At 41.3% G+C, this 24,882-nt stretch overlaps 1 protein-coding gene across 2 annotated transcripts in view; it reads left to right on the top strand.

Moving 5' to 3' along the window:
- LOC131044912 (2-C-methyl-D-erythritol 4-phosphate cytidylyltransferase, chloroplastic) overlaps window positions 1-24,882 on the top strand; it is a 306,767-nt gene that overhangs the window by 147,477 nt on the left and 134,408 nt on the right. For both annotated transcript variants that reach the window (XM_057978402.2, XM_057978395.2), the window contains exons 7-8: window positions 1,989-2,066; window positions 19,445-19,513. In XM_057978402.2, coding sequence (XP_057834385.1) covers window positions 1,989-2,066; window positions 19,445-19,513 — 147 coding nt within the window. The remainder of the gene's footprint in view (window positions 1-1,988; window positions 2,067-19,444; window positions 19,514-24,882) is intronic.

Genomic DNA, 24,882 nt, shown 5'->3' on the forward strand with positions numbered 1-24,882 from the left:
TTAGGGTTAGGCAAGTAGAAGTCACTTTTTCTTTTGCTTTCATTTTTTTTTGAAAAAAAATCTAAACCTTTTCTCTAGTGCCACGGGAAACTTGGGTGTGTCCCTTGTCATATAGAGGGACGTTTGGGAGTGTTGAGGATGTCCTAGCGTCCCCTTCCTGCATCTCCTTTGAAGAAACATCTTGAAACACTCCCCTTGACCAGGAAATGTCTCCGGTGCATGGTGGCAGTGGAGGGACGGCGGTTGGACGTTCCCTTGGTGTTCTTGCATCTTGGGGACATCCCCGTTTTGGAGACACCTGTAGTTTCCAGCGGCATGCATCCCTGTGGAGCACTGCTTTATAGTTGATATGCTTGTGTTTAATGATTTTTATTTTGTTAGATGAGGTTGAAATGCACAAGCTAAACTTGGAAACAAGAATCTTTGTCTTAGTTCTCTACATGCTAAGGGTTAATGTGGAAAATGACCAATTTCCTCTCTCGGACTTAGTGTCCTTTCTTTAACATGGGACCCATTAATCCCAATAACTCGTTAAACTTAGTCACTAGCTTTTTCTAGCTTTTTATTTTCTATTGGTACATATTTTTCTTGACATGTAGCCTTGTTATTACCACATTCAATATGGTTCTACCCATATTGACATTGGTTGTAGTTATGTTTTTTGAATTATTTTGCCATCTTGGTAACTCAATTCACCCAAAATCAAATATTGAAATTGATCCATGGAAAGAAAGAGGGTGTTGTGATAGTTCTGGTCCATTTTAACAACATTGGTTTTAGTATATGCAACCAAATTGTATCCTACGAAGTTCTCTTAACTCCATTGGTCATTCATTGGCTGGGCCACCAATTGAGTCCCTCATCCTCATCTTCGTCCTCCCGACTACTATGATTAGGGCATTCAGGGTGTCCTCTCCCTCAATTATTGCTGTTGAGAGAGTACCAACCTCCCTTGATACCCCTATTTCTATCCTACTAATGAAATGGGAGAAGGATGAGTAGATTGATGAGATCCTCAATTTTTTGGCTTTCCCAAAATTACGTTGAATTGTTTACCATTGCGCCAAAAGCTTGAACTATCAATTCCCAATACAAACACCGGATTTAACTTGACCCACGAGAGGTGGTTAAGCCATGTCAGGAGTCTCCAAGGAGGTGCTGACCACCAAGTCAACAATCTCCCCCTCAGCACTGACTGAGCCTTCAGCACCCACTGAAGGGAGACTCGAACCCTTGACCCAAGGCTCTGATACCAATCGTGGGAATCGTTTGCCATTGCGCCAAAAGCTCTAACTATCAATGCCCAATACAAATGCCAGATTTAACCCAATCCATGAGAGGCGGTTAAGCCATGTCACGAGTCTCCAAGGAAGTGCTGACCACCAAGTCAACATTGTTTGCCCTACTAGCAAGGGAGGTCTGCGCCCCCTCCCCCCCCTCCCCCCCAAACGCCATACTATCGATAGGCCTCCTCCCTGTTTCAAAAGGTTGATTCTTCGCATCTCTTTCCATGTATTTTCCTCCACTGTGGTGTTTGTTCTTTTGACCTCATGCTTGTCTTGGGTTTCTGCATTCATCACCCACATTTTCTTGAAGAATGATGCTTTGGTGGCCAATTTTTTTTTTTCATGGTTCTCACTTAGCAGATATGCCAATATGTTGCAGTCCTTCCCAGATCAGGGTCAGGAAAAATATAAATATTGCTCTCTTTTAATAGTCATATTCTGATGATGGGTACACTAGTGAGATCCAAATTGTTGAAAAATGGAAATCCAGCAAAATTGGACAGAAATATTCTTACATACTGATACATTGTGAATAAATACTCAAAGAGGTGAATTTTTCTCCTTAATCCAAAAGAAAAGAAAACTTAAGCATTCACTTATTTATGGAGTCTTTATCATCAGATTGCCTTATCTCTTTAATTTGTCTGATCATTAAAATTGTCAAAAAGAGGCATTGATGAGCATCGTGGTTGCTAATTGCAGGAAATAGATCCATTAGTTGATCTTGTATGTGTGCATGATTCAGCACGTCCTCTTGTTTCACCTGAAGATGTGGAAAAGGTTTGCATATTCTCAGTTATTTTCTCCCTATGAAATTTAAAATGACTCTTTACTTTATTAGAATTTATTTAAGCTTTGCAATTTACCTTTATAAAAAGATATTTTTTCTGTCTATAAGTATCTTTGTTTTGCAATTTCACTTGCATAACTACTTTAGTTTGATCCATGGTTGGCCCAGTTTTTGTTGGTTGTCCTTTATATCCTTCTCTTGTTGGGCATTATGAAATTTGAGACGACAGTATGTGAAGACACACTGAAGACCAAGAGTGGATGAGAAGGCATGGACACATCAAGAAAATGGAACAAACTTCAATTACAGAATGTCTTGAGCAAAAAACTTGATTTGGGGCAGCATGCAAGCCTGATAGGAAATGATTAAGGATACATACACTTATAGCAGAGAAATGAACATGTGTTTATTACAAATGCTATACTATTTTCAATCAAAATGGCCTTAGAAATTTTAGATTTATTCTTAGTATCTCGTGTGACAGAAAATATCTTTGTATATACATATAACATCTTAGTATATTACAAAATTTAAGATCACAAAAATGATTTATATCTTATATCACAAGCCACTAATCTATGCAAAAGCATAAGAGAAGCAAATGTAAAGATGATAAAACTGCATGGCATACGAAGTGAGAATTTTTACTGGGACATAAAATCCTATTGCTGTAGTAAGGCAAAACATTTGCTTAGTGTTTTAAATTTATAAAATGCATGGTGATCCCTCATGCAGCCCAATGAATCTTTATTATGCTACTTGAAGTAATCTAAGGAAAGAAGTGCCCAAATAATAGAGAAGAACTCCTTGTTCCTCAAAGAGTGTATATCACATGAATGGTCTAAGCAAGACACTAGCTATGAAATATGAGAAACATCAAGCAAGTAGTTAACATGCTGCTCCTGATGGCACCGGGTACCTTTTAGTGGAGTGACATTTTGCCACAGAAGTGTTCTTAACTAGATTTGAACCTCAAAAGGGGACCACTCTACCTCGAGGATCATGGTTTAAGCCTTAAGGAAATCTTGTGGAAAATAAGCTAGTAAACCTTCTCCTTACTACTAGTGGCTCTTTCCATGGTGTTTGTAGTTAGCAATTTTTTAATTTTGTTGATTATTTGATTTGTTATAAGATTCAATCATGTTTTTGTGTTGATACACTGGGTCAGTATTCTAATGTACTTAGTTATGCTTCAATTTGCCTAGTATTCTAATGTACTTAGTTATGCTTCAATTTGCCTAGCTTAGTATTGTATACATCCAAGAATTTTTCATAGTGCCATATCATGCCTGCTAATAGTTGATAGTCTTCAACATCATAAAACTTGTAACATTGCCATCTTCAATCCTATTTAGTTACTTGCCCTCTATCACTTGCTTTCCATTCTGTTTCTTTTAAATCGTTAAGCTTGTTTGTCCTTAGTTTAGTGTCTCTAGTTTTTCTTATATTTTTGTGTTTTGTTATCTTTCTCCCTCTTTTCTCCTCTAGGAGGAAAAACTTCCAAGGGAGTATCATAACTACAGTTTGAGAACTCGGACTTGACAACCCAAAATCTTGACTTGGACTTGTAACTCAGAATAATGCGACTTGAAAAAGGAAACATAATTGCACAAAAAAACCAATTCCTCTCAAATTCTTTGGGAGGTGGATGGTAGGGGATGGGCATATGTGTTAGGGGATGAAAACGGACAATTGCTAAAAAATGTTTAAAATATAATGAAATTTCAAAGATTCATATGATGACATTGATCAAGCATTTATCATACATTAGAGAATTGCTGTGAGCATGGGTAATTGAATAGGAGTTATGATTTTCATATTTACATATATATGAACAGTAGTTAATAAAGACATGCTTAATTGGTGTGCATATTCAGGTGAGGTATTTATTATTGAAGTTTTTTTGAAGCATTGAAAGCTGCGTGTTCTATTGTCAAGCTTATTAACAATTAGGAATGATTGAGTGAAAAGATAACTTGTTATGTTCCAGTTTGACCTCAACTAGGATACTAATTGTAATATCCCCTGCTGTTATATGACTGATATGTGCAAGGAATATTGACAAACAGTTGTCTTTTAACCTTTAATCTGCTGTTCTAAGTTTCAGACTGCATAACCCTGCATGTTATTGACACTGGACAGCCTTTGCATAATTCTGCATGTTATTGATTCTGATGTAGTTTTTGGTTTTCGCTTGTTTGAACATATAATTGCAAAACCTTGAATTTGAAAACTAATAAATTAAACTACATGAAAGAGATACATAGATAATGCAAGTACAAATCAACATCTACAGCAAAGTGACATTATGTCAAACAATTGGCATGCAACTATCAATGCTGGGCATAAATTCACATCACATTAAACACATAAGTCCAATTTCAAACCCCTTTATTGTAAGCCATCCCAAGTACAATGCTGTTATAAGGATGGCCAAGACTCTTGGCTCACAATGACATATATGAAGCTACACCTCAACATGTATGCACACCTACAGCAGCAACATTAAGCTCCTAATTTGACAGTGCAAATAGCTATAAAATTCAGAACATGTTTATAGAAGCGCCCTATGCTTGCCGGTGAAGAAGCAACCAATATCCAATGAAAAGAGCCCCTCTTTAGCTCAAATCGGAGCCTTTACCCAGCCGCCCCTGTTCTGAAGTAGATTGTCAATAATAATTTTGTTTGCAGCTTCTGAGTGCTCTCTCAAGCACCAAAAACTATCGCCATGGTCTCATCAATGCAGCACTCCAACTAGGTAGGGAAATCGTGGCATAATTAGGTCTCCATGTGTGAAATTGTTGTGTACTTGTGACGGATAAGCAGACTGAGAATAACTGAGCTTCCACTTCAGAATATAGAAGATGTAATTCGACACTTTGTTAGCACAAATGATGAAGATTTCTAGCACCGAAAATGTCTCCAAGGTGAGCGCCCCAATCTAGGAGTGCAATTATATGCAAGTGTGAGCCAAAAAGGGCAAAATTGTGGCTCTCCTTAGCCATGGTAGGTCTGAAACCAAATCTGAAAATATAACTCAGAGATTGAAGTAGATGCAGCAGCTCCTTGTGGTCAATCAATGAAGTGCTCTACCATTCCCAATGTCTCCTTTAGACTCTTCCCAAAATCAAACCTTAGCAAGTTGGCCTTTGGCCACAAATTAAGCACTATTGAGATGACTGAAGTATCACCTCCACAAATGCAACCCTTCAAGAGATCTTTCACTCCCTCAGTTATGCTATCAATGGGGGTTTTGGCTCCACAAACTCTCAAAAATGGAAATATCAATTCCTGGCTGCCCAACAATGAGGCTGCTCCCTCAATTTATTCTTTTCCTTCAAGGGGCCGGCCTCCTTCTAGAAGAAATAAAATAATATTTAATTGAACTTTCGAGAAGATTCCCCTTAAAATAATAATATTATTTAAGTGAGTTTTATTATTTAATTGCACTTTAGATAATTAAAATATCAATATGAATATAAAGTGCAACACACCTGACATCATACGTGAGAATATATTATCTAACCAAAAATCAAATTGAAATGGAATGTGAAGCCACAAGCAACTGCCCAAGCGACTCTTATCAACCCCTTGACCTACGAGGGTCAAGTAATAGGCCAAACTCCATGAATATCTGAGTACCAATGAGAAGGGGACATTACACTAATAGATGGGATTATTCTGTGAGCTGCTTTTGTAGGGCATGATTGATACATTTTTGCACAATGAAAGTGACATTTCCTTCCTACTATGACATAACTCGTATTCAACAGTATAATGACTGTAGTATGAAACAAGGTAATCCTTGACTACGACTACAACTCTGAAGATATCAATCAAAGGGGTGGGAGGTTCTTCTAGCAGGTTAATTAAATTTACTATGGGGAGCCCCTTCAATTCTATGGGCATTAGCCAAGATTCGAAGTTCCTGAAGCCGGTTGCTAAACAGACCAAGCTCTATCTATGCCCAGAGATTTGTGACAAGAAACACATTTTGTAGATGTTGTGATCATGACTAATCATTGATGTATTATTTGGTCAAATTTATAGTTATGATTGTTGTGGATCTGTGTTCCACAAGGACATGTCTTCGACCTTCAAATCCCTACCTTATCCCCAATGGCACTTTGGGCATGGGGGGAAGGTAAGATATGCCCCCTAGCTGCACTTAAAACTCTTCAAATCTTCGAAAAGTTTTCAAAATGTGTTGCAGAAATAAGAAATGCTGTGGGGACATTTGGTCAGTCCTGAGATGGCTGGAGATGTTTGAGATGTCCCTCAATCATCTCAGGGACAGCTATACGTCCCCAATGGCAAAGCAATTTTTTAATAATGTTTAGAAACAATCATTCAGAACGTTAAAAAAAGACTTAAATATATCATAACAACATTATAACAGCAGTATAACAACAATTAAATTAATCATAACAGTAGTGACAGCAACAAAAGTTGTCTAATAGCAACAAATATATCATGATTCAGATTCATAGCTAATCATATAAGTTATATAATAGTTACAACGTAACACGAATAGTAATAATTTGAATTTTCTGATTTCATTGTGTAAAAAACTTTCAAACTTCAAAATTCTTGATTTGGTATTAGAGTCGGTTTTTATTGTCAGTTGCAAAAGAAATTAAAGGTGTATTGGCCATGGTTTGGTACAGTGTGGTATTGTGTGAGAATTGTAGACTGACAATTTTTTTAATAGAATTGGTTGGCATGAAGCCTTCTGTAGATGTCATCCAACATCTTTCTAACAATAAGCCATAAAACTTCTTTGTGCATGAGAGGCAAATCACATTCCTTGATAGCAGTCCCATTATGGCATATTTCCAAGCTGGGTCATTGCTTATAGTTGGATGACTTCTACTAATTGATGCTAAGTTAGATTCCATTTGCAATGTCCCTATCAAGATATTTCAACAATCGTGCAAATTTTTTGACTCTAGCTCACAGACATTTTGTCAAACAGTTGGTGGAACATTTAACTAATCAACATTTCTGAATTAAGTGTTTAGGAACAACTGCAACTTTTTTTTATTAGCATGTGCATATTCACAAACATTTGCAGGCGATGAGCAATTCATGGACATTTTAACAAACTGTTTTCATGCATCAACTTTTCATCAATAATTTCACAAACAATTGGCCAATACAACCCTGCTGGTATTTAATATCAAGATACAATAGTGGCAACATCTGATAGGTGAATTATAACAAACACATAGCCTCCAACTGGTAAGAGACATAATGTCATACAATAGGCATGAAAATTGAACTACAAGCCCCATAATTGATTTTTCTGAGTTCACAATACCATCTGAAAGTAATTATATTATCTAATACAATGGTTGGAAATAAAACATTGCTCGAGCTAAAACTGACATCAAAATACCTGTGAATACTGCTGTAAGTTCTCACTGTGTAGAAGATGCTTCGTAAGATTGGCATGGCTAGTAATGGTAGATTGATATTGTTGGAAATGTTGTCATTGATGGCAAGGTGCATAAGCAAGATCATTGATTGGTACCTCTCTTTATGGAAAATACATTCAAACTATATTTGGCGGACCTTGGAAAATACACTCAAAAGATGTATATATATAAAGGCACCCAAGTCAAGACAAGAATTTATTATTGCCCATATCCTATGAACTGAAGTGATTATTGTTAGAGGAACAGTGATTAACGTTTATGGAGCAGCAAGTATATTTAAAATGGCAGAGTTTATATTTAAGAAGGCAACAAATATAATTTAAGTGACAAGAAGGAATTTTAATAGAAGAGATTTATATTAATGAAGATTTATATTTCAATGTTTATTTTCAAAGTTTCTCTCATAATGTGTTATTTTTTCTTTTCATACTCTTTATTTAGAACAATGTTTTACAGTTGTCCATGCTGTAACAAGACTTCACTTGAGAAAAGTAGAAAGAGCTAAAGTAACTATAACTAGAAACCAAATGCCAATAAAGCATTCAAAGTAGTAATTGAAAAATAATTGAATGAATGATTCAATAATCAGATAATCTATTCAACGATATGCAATCATATATATAGAGATTACAAGACGACGTTCTATAAAAAGAACTAATCGTTAAAGTGAACTACTAAAAAGCTAAACTCTAAATTAAAGTTAAAAGCTAATTACATAAAAAAGGTAAATGACCATTAAACAAGGAACTAAAAATAGGTGACTAAAATAGAACTAAATATTCTAATACCCTCCCTTAATGGTCACTCTATCTATCGCACCAAGCTGCCCTCTAAATTTGAGAAACTTTCCCGAGCTCAAAGACTTGGTGAGGATATTTGCAGTTTGATATTCTGTAGGAATGTACTGCAGTATCACTGACCCATCTTCAACATGCTGGCGGATGAAATGACAATGAAGCTCCACATGCTTTGTCTGCTCATGGAAGACTGGATTTTTGGCTAATTGCAGAACCCCTTGATTATCACAAAACAAGGGAGTAGGTCCTAGTTGAGACATTTGCATGTCTGCAAGCATCCTACGTAGCCAAATCGCCTCACATGCTGCCTTAACAGTTCCCCGATTCTCTGCTTCAGTTGAGGAAAGAGCTATTGCCTATTGTTTCTTGCTGGTCCATGTGACTGCACCTGTACCCATGCTGAAAAACATATCTAGAGGTTGACTTTCTGTCATCAACACAACCTGCCCAATCTGAGTCTGTGAAGCCAACCACCCTAGGATCTTTGCTTCTACTATACAAAATGCCAAAATCAGGAGTGCCCTTCACATATCTAAGCACAGGCTTTGCTGCAAACCAAATGTTCAACTTTTGGGGCTGACATGAAGTGAGAAATATAGCTCACAGCATAATTGATGTCAGGTCTAGTGGCGGTGAGATAGATGAGGCTGCCCACCAGTTGCCTGAATGAAGACTCATCCATTACAGGTGAATTTGATTGGGCTGATAATTTCAGCCCTATTTCCATAGGTGTAGATGCAAGTTTGCAATCTTGCATTCAAAATTTATCCAGTAAGCTCTTGGCATACTTTGACTGAGAAATGAATATGTGGCTATCAGTCTGCCAAACCTCTACACCGAGACAATAATGGAGAAGTCCCAAATCTGTCATATCAAAATGCGTACACAAATTCTGTTTGACCTGCATGATCAAATGTGCTGCATTGTTAGTAATGATGAGATCATCAACATAGACTACTAGAAATAGAATATCATCACTAGTATGTTTGATATACAAATTGGGATTTGAAGGACTCCTCTGAAAGCCTTGATCAATCAAGTACTTATCAATTTTATATACCATGCACGAGGAGCCTGTTTGAGGCCATAGAGTGCTTTGACTAGTCTACATACCTGGTGTTCCTTACCGGCAACCTTGAAACCTGGAGGCTGCGTCATGTAGACTTCTTCCTGCAAATCACCATTGAGAAAGGCACTCTTGACATCCATTTAATGGACTTTCCATCCAAACTGAGCTGAGAGAGCGAGGACAAGCCGAATGGTACTCATCTTGGCTGTGGGAGCAAATGTCTCCTCATAGTCGATGCCCTGCTTCTGTGAAAACCCTTTTGCTACTAACCGAGCCTTGTATTTATCAAGGGTTCCATCAACTTTATACTTGACTTTAAACATCCATTTGCAGCCAATGGGCTTCTTCCCTGGAGGAAGATATGACAATACCCAAGTGTTGTTTTTCAGAAGACTATGTCGCTCAGCTGCCAGAGCCTTTTCCCACTCAGGTACACCTTTAGCCTCTGTACATGTCTGAGGCTCATAAATACTATGATTGTTGGCCATAAGAGCAAAATTAACTGTGTTTTGCTTGCTCTTGCATGTAGCTGATCTACCCTCAATGAGCTCATCATCATGAAGATCATCAATGGTCTTGGCCCACCGCTTAGGCTTGAGAGTAGAAGTACCAACATCTGCTGCAGGATGAAGAATATTACTTGGAATATCTGGAGCAAGCTCCTCTGCATGTGGATCCAGAAGGTCCCGAGGAAAGTCAAGTGGTGCAATGTCATGCTTGGGACACATCGCCGTAGGACCTGGTCAGGCATTGCACTGCTTCCCCATTGTCCTTTGCCTGCCCCATGCCTCCCTTCCCTATTTCCTGTTCCGTGACAGGTGAGTGCACTGGAATACAAGGAGTGGTGGTCACTGCAGGTGTCTACATTATAGGACAAGGATGCATCTGCCCGAATGCTGGAATGGCCACCCCAAGAAGGACTCCCGTCGTCACCCCAGATGAGGAAAGTGGTGTCAATTCCCCGTCCACGTGCAGGAATGCTGGTGTGAATAACAACTGCCCTGCCCGAACCCCCTCTCCTGGAGGTCGTGCCACACCCCCTGTTGGTAGCCTGCGGGTTACACGTGGTACCTGGCCAAAAGACATTGCACAACTGCCCTCTTCCGTACCAGGGGTCCCTGTCTCCACCTCCACTTCGTCCAACTTCGAGAGTCGGAAAGTAGTGTCCCCTCCGGAACACCTCGATGTCTCGTTAGACTCCACACTCTCGTCTTCACTACTCTCTACCTAGCCTGAATCGGTGTCACTGGTCGACACCACCACCGAGACCTGCCTTCTTCTCTTCCTGCTGGTTTGACCCTCTCCACTAGCCGTGAGTGCGTCCAACTCTGTCCAATAGAAAATAGCTGGTTGTAAGGAATCAATGCAGTCTCGTGGTCGCCGCCCTCTCAGATTGGCTGGAACCTGTACTCGTACGGAGTCCAAAAACAACCTGATGGCATGGTACGACATGTAAAAAACTTTGTGCTTCAACATCAGGAAATCGTGGGCTCTATCCGATAACAAACTCGCCCAATCATATACCGTACCTTTCTTCAGGCTCTGCATCAGTGCAATCATAGGTACCGTTGCATCCAATGCCCTACTTGCGCCAGTTAATCGACTTTGCATCAAATTGAGCAAGCACTGCCAGATGCCAGGTTTCAGGATTGTTTTCTTTAACCCTCTGCCCTGCCGTGCTAGAATCCTTGCGTAGTCGACTGTCGTCAAGTCATCCCAACACATTTCTTTTAACAGTTGCATTTTCTGTTCTTGGGACATCTTCGTTGCATTTTTGTCAATCTTTCTCCCTTTATCCGGGATGCCAAAAACCCTCTCGAAATCATCCGGATTGAAAGAAACTATGATATCTGTATGCTGAAACTTAAATGATGGCGTACGCAACTCTGGATCATAGGTTTTGATCATAGTGTGCAAGCATGGTTCAAATTCCTTAATAGAAAAGATGGGCATTTGTACTGTGTCATGGACGCGTGCTTTGGCAAGGGCTACTTTGACCTCAATGTCGGCTGGGGTTAGGGCCGTAAATCTTCCTTCTCCACTCCGCAAGACTTGTAAATCACAGAGACGATTATTTTGTTTGTTGCCTCGGCTTGCCCGTTCGCCCGAGGATAGCAGGGGCTTGATAAGGAGTGGAATATCTTGAACTCCGTCGTGAGCAACCGGATTATGTGATTGACAAAATGTCCTCCCCGGTTACCCGACGATTGGATTGGAATCCCGTACCGTGTAATGATTTGCTCGTAGATAAACCTTGCCGTACTGACGACTGAATTGTCTGGCAGAGCCCGTGCCTCGACCCACTTGGTCAAGTATTCTGTGGCCACCACGATGTATCTGCACCGTCAGGCTCGACTTGCCTTCAAAGGTCCGATGAAATCCAACCCCCATCGTTCAAACAGTTCCTGGGCATTGGACGGGTTGAGGGGCATAAAATCCCTCTTCAGCGGCCTCCCTGCCCGTTGGCACGTGTCACAACTTGTCACCCACTCCCGGGCGTCATTGTGTAGTGGCGGCCACCATAGCCCTGCCAATAGAACTTTCCTGGCTTTGGTGTCGGGCCCCATGTGCCCTCTTGCCGAGCCTTCATGTGCTTCCCGTAAAACACCTTGAATTTCTTCCTCCAGGACACATCGTCGTAGGACCTGGTCAGGGCCCATTTTATACAAAAGGCCATTAATGAGTTGAAATGTCTTACTCCTTAGTACGAGCTTCCTTCGCTCCCCTGGTAGCATCTCTCTAGGGAATTGTGATGTCGACAAATATTCCCCGATGCTTGTGTACCAGGCAGGAAGATCGGCAATGCGGAATAAGTGGGCGTCCGAGAAGTCTTCATTTACTCCTTTCGTCGGTTCCCCTGACTTGATTCTAGATAGGTGGTCGGCTATCACATGGCTTTTCCCAGGTCGTACAATAATGTTGAATGTAAACTCCTGCAGTAGCAACAGCCATCGGCTGATTCGCCCCTGAATGATTGGCTTATTCACTAGGTACATTAACACCTGGTGGTCCACATAGAATGTGAACGGCGTGGCCAGTAAGTAATGTCTAAACTTCTAGACGGAGTACACCATCCCCAGGGCTTCCCTCTCTGTCGTACTATAGTTTTTTTCCGCCTTTGATAGGAGTCTACTCGCGAAGTATAGGGGGTGATCTAGCCCGTGATCGCCAACCTGTGCCAGTGTGGCCCCTATGGCAAAATTTGATGCGTCGACGTGTACATGGAACTCTTTGTCCCAATTCGGATATGTCAGGATTGGTGCACCTACCAACCGTGACTTCAGTTCTTGGAAGGCTTCTTCCTGAGCTGTCCCCCATGCGTACCGTTCACCTCTCCTCGTCAGCTTGTCTAGAGGGCAGGATACTTGAGCAAAATTTTTGATGAACCGCCTGTAATACCCTATGTGTCCTAGGAAGGATTTGACTCTTGTGACATCTGCCGGTGCCTCCATTTCCACTATCACCCGAACCTTGTCCGGGTCAGTCTTGAGTCCAGCCTTACACACTATGTGTCCTAATAGCTTCCCTTGAGGCACCATGAATCTGCATTTTTTGGGATTGAGTGCTAGGCGGGCTTGCCTGCATCTCTCCACGCATTCGCCAAGTGCGGCCAGATGTGCATCCTGGTTATTGTAGATGGACCAGTCGTCAAGGAACGCCTTGAAGTTCCCTACTGACATCTTGTGAAATATTTGAAGGATTATTCGTTGGAATGTCGCTGGCGTGTTGCATAGCCCGAACGACATTCGGTTATACGTGTACACTCCATCTTCCACTACGAAGGTCGTTTTTAATTTGTCCTCTTCGGCAATGGATATTTGGTTATACCTAGAAAATCCATCCGTAAATGAATAAATTTCATGACCGGCCACTTCCTCCAAGATGTTATCCGTAAATGGTATTGGAAATGGGTCCTTTATGGTGACCGCGTAAGGCATCTGAAATCCACGTAGATTCGGATCTGATTTGCCTCCTTTTTAAGGGATATCACTATGGGTGACACCCACTTGCTGGTCTGCACTTTAAAAATAATCTCGGCTTCGAGCATACGCTCGATTTCATCATTCACTCTCGTAGCATAGCTTTTATTCATTCTGTACGGCCTCTTCCGTACAGGTACGACCCCAGGTACGAGTGAAATTTGGTGTACGCACAATTCTGGCGGTACCCCTTTGAGGTCCTTGTACGTCCAGGCGAATACATCCTTGTATTCCATGAATATTTTAAACGTGGCGGCTTTCACGACTGTATTCCAGTTGTCGTCAACCAGGATGTTCCTTGACTCTGCTTTCGTGCCAAGGTTTGTAGGTTTTACGGACTCTTCGTACCGGATTGGTTTCGTCATGTCAAACCTATGTGCTGGTGCCTCGTTGACAGGAGCATCCCCTTTTGTGTATTCCCCGTACGCTGGTGGAAATTCATTTTCGTCCGACTCGTCGTCAACCTGCAACATGTTGCACCTATACAACAGCTCGTAGTGTTCCATTTGCAAGTGGAAGAGCCCATTAAGGGAATCGGTCTCATCTTCCGAACATCCTTGGATTCCCAGGATGCCTTCCTCATCCGGTTCCCTACCATACTTTCCTTCGTCAACTCCGCCCTCGCCGTCCGATTCCGATTCTGATGCGAGTTCTTCACTCACGAGTTGTGTTTTCAGGTCGATAATAAATTTTCTCCTGACTTTCTCCATGGATAGCGTGTTACGCTTCCAGTTGTGATTCGCCCTGGCCGTCACCAATCACCCTCTGCCAAGAACGGCGTCATATCCTTTCTTCGCGAGCGGAATCACCACGAAGTCGAGGACAAATGGTTGTGTCCCAATGGTCACTTGTTGCGCCATGAGCGTTCCAAAAGGTTTGATACCATGTTGATCCGCTTCCAGTAAGTTGAAGGTTGACGGCCACAATGTCGGCTTGCCAAGCTTCTTTCAGGTTTCTTTCGGAAGCACATTCACTCCCGACCCGTCGTCGACAATGGTGTCAGTCAAAATGGTGTCAAGTATTCCCATTTCTACCATCGCCGAGTGCCGACCACTGTATAGTGTCAGGACCAATGGGTCTGTTGGTGTTCCGCCAAGAACATCCGTATTCTGGGTCACCTGACTCTGTGGAGTTACTTGCATCGTACGTAATTGTGGCATCGTTTCCAGGAGGTTCTTCATCTTCACAGGTACTTCAATCTGCAGCATTTGATTCAGGATATTTTCCTCAGCTTCAGAGTGGAAGGTACTTGCCGCTTCCTGAGTGTTCCCTTGTGCCAACATTTCCTTCGCCACTTCAGCCTTTGTCTCTAGCGCCCGCTGCTTCTCTGTGCGAGGGTCTAGGTATGTGGCCTTCTTTGCTTGTGACCGTGTGATTGCCAATACCCGTTCCTCCGTCCTGTCAATGTTGAGCAGGTTCACTCCAGACTTTGGGCAAGTTCCATCATCGTGGTCTCCAAGCCCACACCATTTGCATAGTTTTTGTGGAGTTTCTTCTGAGGTGCATTCCCTGGCAAAGTGGCCCCATTGATTGCAGGCTCGGCACTAGATCATTGGCCGTCCCTTCGCATCATATTGGATTCGGCTCCTATTATTATTGTTATTATTTGTCTTCCCCCCTCCCGGTTGTTCCGGTATCCGCCAGATGATGCATTATTGTTGGCGGTTTGCGAAGTTTCGGCGGCTGGCTGCTCTTGCGTGAAGAGAACTTGTTGACTCTTGGTTTTCATATTGTAGGGACATTCCTTTGTCAAATGTCCGGCAATCTGACAAATGTCGCAGAAAGCCTTCTTGGGGTAGGACCCCTTGGTGTGTCCGTCACTCCTACACTCCGTACACCACACGTCGTTTTCTTCAGTCTTACTTGTACTCCCCTTCATGGCTTTGAATTCCTTCAGCATTCGCTCCATATCCTTTTGGAGCGCGTGCACCTTTTTACTCTATTCGCCACTGCTGCTGCTTTCCCCGGCAGAGTCTTCGTCATCGTCGAATGAGGATTTATTACTTTTCTTCTTCTTTGACGTTTTGTGTTCGCTCTTTAGGTCCATCGCCCTATTATAGGCGTCGTCATATGACGTTGGGGGTACAATTTTCATCTTCTTCCGTAGGGAGGATTTCAACCCTTCAACGAACCATCGTTTCTTCAATCCATCTACCGGTTGGCTTTCCATTTTACCCAACAATTCTTTTAGCCTTCGGCTGTATGCTCGTACTGTCTCCTTGGTACCTTGTTTGGTACTGTATATCTCAGCTACAATTTCATTGTCATCACGGAGCAACCTTAACTCCTCCTTGAATTCCTTCTGTAGATTGGCCCATGTGGCCACTTTTTGCTTGTCAACATCGGAGTACCAATCTATGGCAACTCTGCGTAACGTGGCTGGGAATTGCTGTACCCAGTCATTCTAGTCCGTCACTCCGTTGGCGGACCAAATAGTTTCACATGTACGGCAGTGCCGTACGGGGTCTTCCTTGCCGTCCCCTGTGAACTTTGGCAATTTCTGTTTACTTGCCATCCCACCGCTGGGTCTTGCTCCTCTGATGCCTTGTGTGCTTGTACCTGGTGATCCTCCGCCTTCGCCTCCTACACCTGACCCTCCACTCGTGGGTCCTCCGGAGAAGGTTGCTGACCCCGAACCAAACAAATTGCCTCTCGTACGGTACCCTTGTGCTCCCTCGACACCTTCGGCCGTACCGTTACCTTCGGTCATCTCCCTCTGGTTGGTTGTCTCCCTCTGGTTGTGCTTTGAAATGGACAAGTTCTTTAGTAGGTCTCTGGTAGCGTCGATCAGGTTTAGACTTCGCCTTGTTTGTTCCACCAACTCTTCGCGACTTCTTATCCTACGGTGGTATTCTGGCGAACTGTAGAGTTCTCCTTCGGCACCCTCTGTGACTTCTTCTAGGTTCCCTTCGGGCAACCCTACGACAGTGTAGAGAGTGTAATTCTCTCCGTCTATCTATGCCTTCGCAACCTCCGTGACACCTCTTGGGTTCCCTTCGAGCAACCCCTCGGCCGGTCGTCCGTCGGCAAGCTGCCTTAGCCTACGCCTTCATTCTATCTGTTGTCTGAGATTCAACGCTCTTTGTGCCACTTCCCATTTGTCACTTTGTATCTTTTTATTTTTGTCCTTATTTAGTATATTGGGCATAAATCACTTCCGTACATAGCAAGCACACACCATGTACACAAAACAAAAAAACTTTTATTATTTTCCCTTTCGGCCACAATTTATGTCAACATTGTGCCGGGATTATTACAGTATTGCTTTATTCCTCCCAGAAGTTCAGGGTTCAATTTTTCCCCTTCGCCTCTTGCCATCACGCTCTGCTTCCCAACGATGATTGTTTTCTTTGTACTGTCGGAGGACCTGTTGGTGTCGCTCCTCACGGGCAATCTCCTCCAGGCGGGTTCGCTATGCCAGTGATGCCTGTGCAAGCAACTGGGGGAGGTGGTTCATCAACCGATTCGTTGCGGGGCTAACTTCCAGTGCGGTCCACATTGCACTTGTTGGGACGTCAGCCTCCGTGGCCTCTCTTCGGACGTAGGTCTCGATGGCCACCTGAAGCAGGATGGAGAATTCCCTCGTTGTAGTGTCTTCTCCGTCGTAGAGTTCTGCTTTCGTGTCGTCAGCCTCTGGGTTAATCTCACCAACGGGTAGGCCCATCGTGTCTGTACGCCATCCGCTCCTTCCTTTCCCGAGTATGTCTAGGCAACGACGCCATATGTTTTCCCCGTAGGGTGTCAGGTTAAGACATTGCATAAATGACAGAAGTACACAGAATATATGGAACTCGCAAGTGTTCTATTGATTCATAATAAGCCAGTACATACAATGATAGCAATATGTTTGACTACAATAGCATGTCCAAAGACTGCAAACAGATACAATATAAAGGAGTCTGGTCAGTTACCCGATGCCAACTGCCGACAACCAATGGGTTAACTGTCGATGCTAACACAATTTACCTTAATGCTTAATTACCCGACAACAGACATCCCAGATCTCTTTAGCTGTTTTACCTGAAGGCACCTGAGGGAGTTGATCATCTATGACTGAGAGTTTGATAAGCATGACACCCTCTTGATTCTTCACATCATGCTTGTCTTGATAATCACCTGCTGTTGTAGGACGAGATTCTTTGCCCAAAACAATCCGATCAAGGCAACGATACTAAAAAATGGTCAACATGCGCTATTTCCAGGTGTTGTAGTTGCGACCGTTGAACTTTTGACTGTATTCCAACATGATGTTGGTCAAAGATGCCATCGTGCTTAATTACCCGACAACAGAGATCCTAGATCTCTTTAGCTGTTTTACTTGAAGGCACCTGAGGGAGTTGATCATCTATGACTGAGAGTTTGATAAGCCTGACACCCTCTCGATTCTTCACATCATGCTTGTCTTGATAATCACCTGCGGTTGTAGGACGAGATTCCTTGCCCAAAACAATCTGATCAAGGCAACGATACTAAAAAATGGTCAACATGCGCTATTTCCAGGTGTTGTAGTTTCGACCTTTGAACTTTTGATTGTATTCCAACATGATGTTGGTCAAAGATGCCATCATGGAAATCGAGTTTGAACGATGGCAACTGAATGAAAGCAAGAGACAGAAGAATCTGATTAAAAAAATCACAATAGAAGCACAAATCCCAATGCACAAATTTCAAGGTTTGCTGAAACACCTAGAAATTGAATTTTTTTGCAAATTTGAACCCTGAATTTTTTCCTGAAAATAATCAGAAAAAAAAATACCTCTAATTTTTTGTTTGAAAAAAAACAGAAAAAAGATGATTTTTTTAAAAAATCGTAAAAAACTGTAATGGCTCTCAGAATTATGGAAATCCCAGAATAAATTTCCTGTAGATAAAAAAATCAGAAAAAATAGGCGATTTTCTTTGTATGTGCTGTAAAGCCTAGGGTGCTATTGAATAGGTTGAAAAAAAACCCTAGGTCATAACCGACAGAAAACCCAGAAGGTTAAAGCAAAGCAAGCCCTATCCGTAAAACCTTAAATCAACAGAAAATCACACCAAAATCCACTGAAAGCGTGACAGAATAAAAATTGCTGGAGCCAGCAGGAGAATCGTCGAAAAAAAACGACGTGGAAAGGGCGGAAATCGCGTGTGGTAACACGTGCGAAAATCGCGACAAAAAAAAAACGCATTGCCTAGAATTGCAGTCGGAGGAAAAACCCTCAGAATCCCGTGGCTGGCAAAAAAATTGCAGAAAAAAAACTTTATTCCCGCGAAAATCATGAAGGAGGTCACAAAAAAAACTGCCAGTGTGAATACCTCAGATCGCGAAAAAACATGATTTTTGGTAAACACGATTTTCCTTTGGGGAAATATGCGCTAAAGATGACCTGCAGAAATATAGGAACCCTTGAACCTGCAAAAACTTTTGCCCAGAAAGAGATTTTTTTTCGTTCAACCTACAAAAATCTCTTCTAAAAAGAACTTCGAAATTTTTTAATTAAAAAAAACTTCCAAGATTTTTAATTTCCATGCTCTGATACCATGAAAAATAATTGAATGAATGATTCAATAATCAGATAATCTATTCAACGATATACAAGCGTATATATAGAGATTACAAGACGACGTTCTATAAAAAGAACTAATCGTTAAAGTGAACTACTAAAAAGCTAAACGCTAAATTAAGCTTAAAAGCTAATTACATAAAAAAGGTAAATGACCATTAAACAAGGAACTAAAAATAGGTGACTAAAATAGAATTAAATATTCTAATAGTAATAAATTTGGATGAAAGCTATTTTTGTTTTATAGTTGTACATTGATGGTAAACTGGAACATAAACCATAAAATTCATTCAATGAACAAGTATTTATGAGGTTTGATTTTCCTCATTGATTTATAGCTGATGTATAGAGTATCTAGTCTGACACAGCCTTAGTGTACAAATTGTTATGGAGCTGCATGAATCTTATCAGTGTTAACTGTTGAAAGTAACTTTTTATTTGTTGCATTTTATTATACTCTTTTGCATATATGAGTTTTCTGATACTGGCTCTCCTTTTTTGTTGTTATCTTTGATGCAACTAATTTCAATCTTTCTGGCAGGTCTTGCAGGATGCGTGGGTTCATGGAGCAGCAGTACTTGGAGTTCCTGTCAAGGCTACGATCAAGGAGGTTTGCAGTTTTTTTAATAGTTTTATTGTTAATTCTTCTCTGTGACAGTACATTTTAGATTAAAATTGCAGCAAAGTTCTGGAGCTAATCAACAAGGCATAAAAACTTGTAGATGTAATTCTTGGAGTGCATCAAGACTCTCAAAAAAATACGAAAACTGAAACAAAACAGTTAAACTGACATAAACTAAGGACAGCTATGTAGTAATAGCCTAACAATATGCCAGGGACAGTATTAATCCGAAAATATCCACCAAAGTAAGATATTTTAAGAATAACAACATATATGAGTTATAGCTGCAAAGCTATGCAATAGAGCTCCTTTTCTCTATGACTGGCATGAGTTGGATCATCAATCTTTTGAATTGTTGTCTGGACTGAGTTGGGCTTGAAGAGTCATTGAGAGCATTATGGTAGTTGTTTCATAGCTTCCCTTTTGAAAAGTTGGAGTTAAGGTCAAAGTCAACTCACTTTAACCAAGAGTTGTAAAATTTGTGGCTTTTCCACCTTCAGTCAAGGAGATCTTCTTCCTCAACTTGCAGACTCATCAAACGTCAGTTGAAGTCAGGTGCCAACTCTTTTGGGAGTTTTTTCTTTATAGACCAGGCGCCTAGGTTTTCTTGAAGTTCTGGCTAATTTTCTTTGCTCTAGAGCAAGAAAGGACAGTCTTGTAATGCATTACTGAGAGAATTCAGTTTAGAACAACATTTTTATGCAATTTTATAGTTTTTTGAGATTTTCACCTTTGGAAAACTCCTATTATTTCAATAAAAAGCAGCATGTTTGCCTTATCAAATTCAGGTGTTGAATGTATTCCAAATGATTGATACAATTTATGTGATTTAGTCTCAAATCCTTAGATTATGTCTTGTTTTGCAAACACTTTATGCTTGGATAAACAAAGCTCATACAGGTTATAAGTTGTATTGACATTTTTATTAGCTTTAGTTGTGGAAACATTCAATTTTCCTTAAAAGAGTAAATGAAAACAAATCTTCTTATGAAACACTATTGTGTGATTTTGAATCAAACTGAGTTGTGCATAGAGTGAAGCTAGTTTTGAGAGAAGTTGTGAGTTGAAACAAGTATAGTATTATAGATTTCGGTGCATCACCTCCTAGGATCATTTCCTTTTCAGTTAGTGTTTCCTTCTATCCCTCTAGCTTGTCAAAAAAGTAGTATTCAAGAGGTCCATCAAGTGAACCAGCCCTCTCTGGAGGTTCATCTTCACCATAACCCCACAGCTTGAGGATACAAGATAGCTGAGTGTTTAGCTTAGCCAAGGGTGAAATCTTAGGGATAACGATTACTGAGACCCAATTTGTGTCCAATATAATTGTCTTGAGACAACTTGTGAAGGTACAAGAGGCACTTTCTTGCATGATCATTAGCCAACATTGGTCAACATGGAGGCAATTCAACACTGAAAGGGAAAAAAATATTAAGTAGATGATCCTAGATGACACTTAGTAGAATCATGTGGAATAATTTTTGAGTTTCACCAAACCCATCATAAGTATGACCATTATATTAAGTTGTTGATTTGGGTATGGGTGCGGGTACAGGAATCGAAACCCGGTCCGTACCACAATATTTTTCCGCTTGGGTATGGGAACGGGAATATATATATATATATATATATATATATATATATATATATATCATGTTCAAACATATAAATTATAAGAAGAGTGATACTCATAATGGTCAAAATCTAGAATATTTAGATGCCTCATATTCATAATTTGAGAAAATGGAAATACTCAATATTCAAAATGTCATTACACAATGAAAATTCAAATTACAATTGATATTCAATATTCATATTCTTCTTCGTCAGAAGCATCAAGGTCAATATCAACTGTTGATTGAGAATATGACAAAACCAATTTTGAGATAGTTATACGATGGCATTGACTCAATGATTGAGAAGATGATAACCATCATAAATGGAAAGAAACAAGATCTTAATGAAACTTTCTTCAAACAAGTGCACACAATTCTTGTTGAGTAGTTTAAAAAAATACCATTTCATTGTATCTTCTTGATGCATTGACTGCAAAATACATAGAACCAAGATCCCTTCTTTGCCAAGGAGGCTCACAACATACAAAGATATGGAAGTTGATGAAGGATATAAGCTAGCATTTGCTAGTCTCCTCTCTAATCCTCATTGGAGGATGTAATTATATATAAGTTTGGTGATTTTGCGCAATCAACTGGTCAAAGTATTTCCACTCTTCATGATAAGTATAAGTAAGATGCTCACAATTGGTGGTACCTTTATGGCCAAACACTCCAACACCATTATGGCCAAACACTCCAACACCAATAACCTCTTGCAATCAAAGTTTTATTGCAAGTAAGTTTTTTATTTTTAATTTGTAATTTTCTAAATTTGAATTTTTCTTCATATTTTAATAATTTTTTTCAAGTTTAAAGTTCATTCATAATTTTATCTCTCATCTCTGTAACAAGTATAATAAGGATGCTCTCTCATCCTCCTTCCTCCTGCTAGCATTTTTGTTTGCAATTGATGTCATTTTGTGGGAGCTATGTTCTCTGTATTGTATCTGCAGAAAAGACATTACTCCACCTGTAGAAAATTCATGATTGCCTTAGTTTGGAGATCCGATGCTTACACATTCCTAGATATGAAACACAATGACAGTAAGTTAGTGTGTGCTTGCAGTATATGTCTTGGACATTTGCATACTCATATCATTCTCACATGGACTTTATCAGACTTAATCTATATTGTTTAAATTTGCATAATGAATGACAGTAAAAACAGAATGGAAGATTCTTCATACCTTTCTTCTCGGGCCTGTCATGTGGTTCTGTTGATAGAAGCATTACTAGAGTTCTTCGATGTTTGCAGAACATGCTATCAATTTGTGAAATGATGATAGCTGATAGACATTGATTTTATAAGCTGATTGATTTTGGTTATGAACAGTTATAACTGAAAGAACAGGTTTATAAATAGTCAAACTATTCAGATTGATGACTTATGCATGTGTTAAAAGGGACAAGCTTTTAAAGAATGAACAAGGAGTTTGAACTAGAAGCTAGTTGCATAAGTAGTTGAGAATAGTTACAACTATTTCACAAAAGTTTCTACCTGATTGGTGGTGGATTAAATAAGAGTATGTATGTGTTATTTTTTTTGAGTGTGGAGAGTGTGTTGCTGTGTCTCACGTGAAAAGGAAGAAGTCTTCTAACTTCATAGACAATGTTTGAAGAATAGATACATTGATATATGATGCAAGGGTCGAATACAACTAGCAGTTTGGTGATATGTTCTTCGAATAAATTCTGAATATACTATGTCTGTTGATGGATGTACTGAAATCTGAAATGAATATTTGATTCAAAGTTTTGTTTGCCCTCTCGGGTAAACGGTTAAATGCAGAAAGTAAATGCACAGAACATAATGGAAATATATTAAATAACCAGCCTTTGTATTAATTCCACAGTCCATGTACAATAAGTGCTTATAACATTATATCTGACATGACTAACATGCTCCCACTTCGAAGAAAAGGTACACAATATATAATATCCGAAGGGGTACGACAACCGTTGCGACTCCAACTACCTACCCGTCGGCTAACTAACTGACCGCCGTAACTCATTATTACCGACGACAACATACACATAATATAACAACATAACATAATGATTATTCCCGTCAACATCATCCCCCCCCAAGAAAAGAAGTCGACTCCGACGACTTAATACAAAATAGAGATGAACGACAGGAACTCCTGACGCCAGTCGGGCCCGGATCTTATACACTTGCTGCGTCCTCGCCTGAAAACCCTTTTCTGCTACCATCCGATGCTCAAGTGCGGAATTCACCAATATTGCTTCCTTTGCCATCACAGTCCTCCTGTGCCTAACCCAAACTTGTTTGCAAAACACGTTTTTCAGTCTCAGCTTCCACCAACTGCTACCCAAATGATACTGTCGCCCTAGCCAATTTGTCCTCGATAGCCACCCATGATGCTCTCCCGGCATCCAACTCCTGGGTACGTTGAACTAAGTCTCACGCGACTATTGCCTCCAACCTGGTGGTCAGCTCCTCCCGAGCCCTCTGTGCATCCACCAAGGCAACCTCACGTCCAGTCGAGACATACTCCGAGTTCCTCAAAGCGTACCTATCCTACCTGGAGGTGGCCACAATCCGCTGGCACAAATGCTAGGAGACACCTCAAATCCTCCATCACACTCCCCAAAGGCTAAAAACTGAATTGAATAACTCCCTGGTGTCATACAACTGCACGGACTTGCAATGCCTTCCGTCAAACTCTGTTTGTTCCCAACCTCCAAATCCGCCTCCCTCTACGGCTTATGGCTTCCCTGCCAATGCTTAGCTGCGGGCTTCTTGCTCACAATACGGACAACCACAACACTTCCCGTGGTCTTTTGTGGCTCAAATTAAACTGGGGGTCTGGGGGCAACGCCCCCAGTGGGGTCGAGGGGCAGCGCCCCTCGCGGGGTCTGGGGCAGCGCCCCAGCGGGGTCGAGGGGCAGCGCCCCTCGCGGGGTCCATGGCGCGCATCATTTCTGTGATATTTTATGATGTCAAAACCCTTCTTCTACACTCCAATATTTTCAGTGTCTAGGCTCCAGACTCCAGCAAATCATTTTAAATCTGGCCGTCGTCGCTTTTTTTTTTTTTTATTATTTTTATTTGGGCACTGTAATGTCCCCGATGGCACCCCGGCCATACAACTCAACAACAGCATTGGCACCTCCGATCGTGCGGCTGCTTGGTCTACCTGTGGCGGTCGGCCCGTGCTTTACCCTTCGCATCACGTGGTGGCGTGGTGGTGCGGTGTTCGGCGTCTTCTTCCCTTTACCCCTTGCCGTGCGGTGATGGCGGTGTGCGGGGTTGTTTTGTTCTTCGTCGCGGTGGTGTTGTGCGGCGTCTTTGATGTTTGGCGGCGTTTTATTCTTCCGCGGGCTGCTTGGTGACCACCTTCGGTGGCTCCCACCGCACGATGGTGCCACCGTCGGTGGTTCCACCACACGGTGGTGTCACCGTCGGTGGTTCCACAGCACGGTGGTGCCACCGTCGGTGCTTCCACCGCACGGTGGTGCACCGTCCACCGCACGGTGGTTCCACTGTCGGTGATGCCACCGCACGGTGGTGCCACCGTCGGTGGTTCCACCGCACGGTGGTGTCACCTTGTCACCTTGGTCCCACCGTACGGTGGCCATTTTTCCCTTCTTTTTCTTTTTTTTTTTGAATGTACGGTCGCTGTCGTACGACCGTGCGATTTTTTTTTTCAATTTTTTTTTTTGAAGTTGTCTAGAGAGTCTTCGGCTCGGGTCCCCTGTCTCTGGGATCGCCTTTCATCC

This window comes from Cryptomeria japonica, chromosome 3, assembly GCF_030272615.1.
Source record: "Cryptomeria japonica chromosome 3, Sugi_1.0, whole genome shotgun sequence".
NCBI classification, from domain to species: domain Eukaryota; kingdom Viridiplantae; phylum Streptophyta; class Pinopsida; order Cupressales; family Cupressaceae; genus Cryptomeria; species Cryptomeria japonica.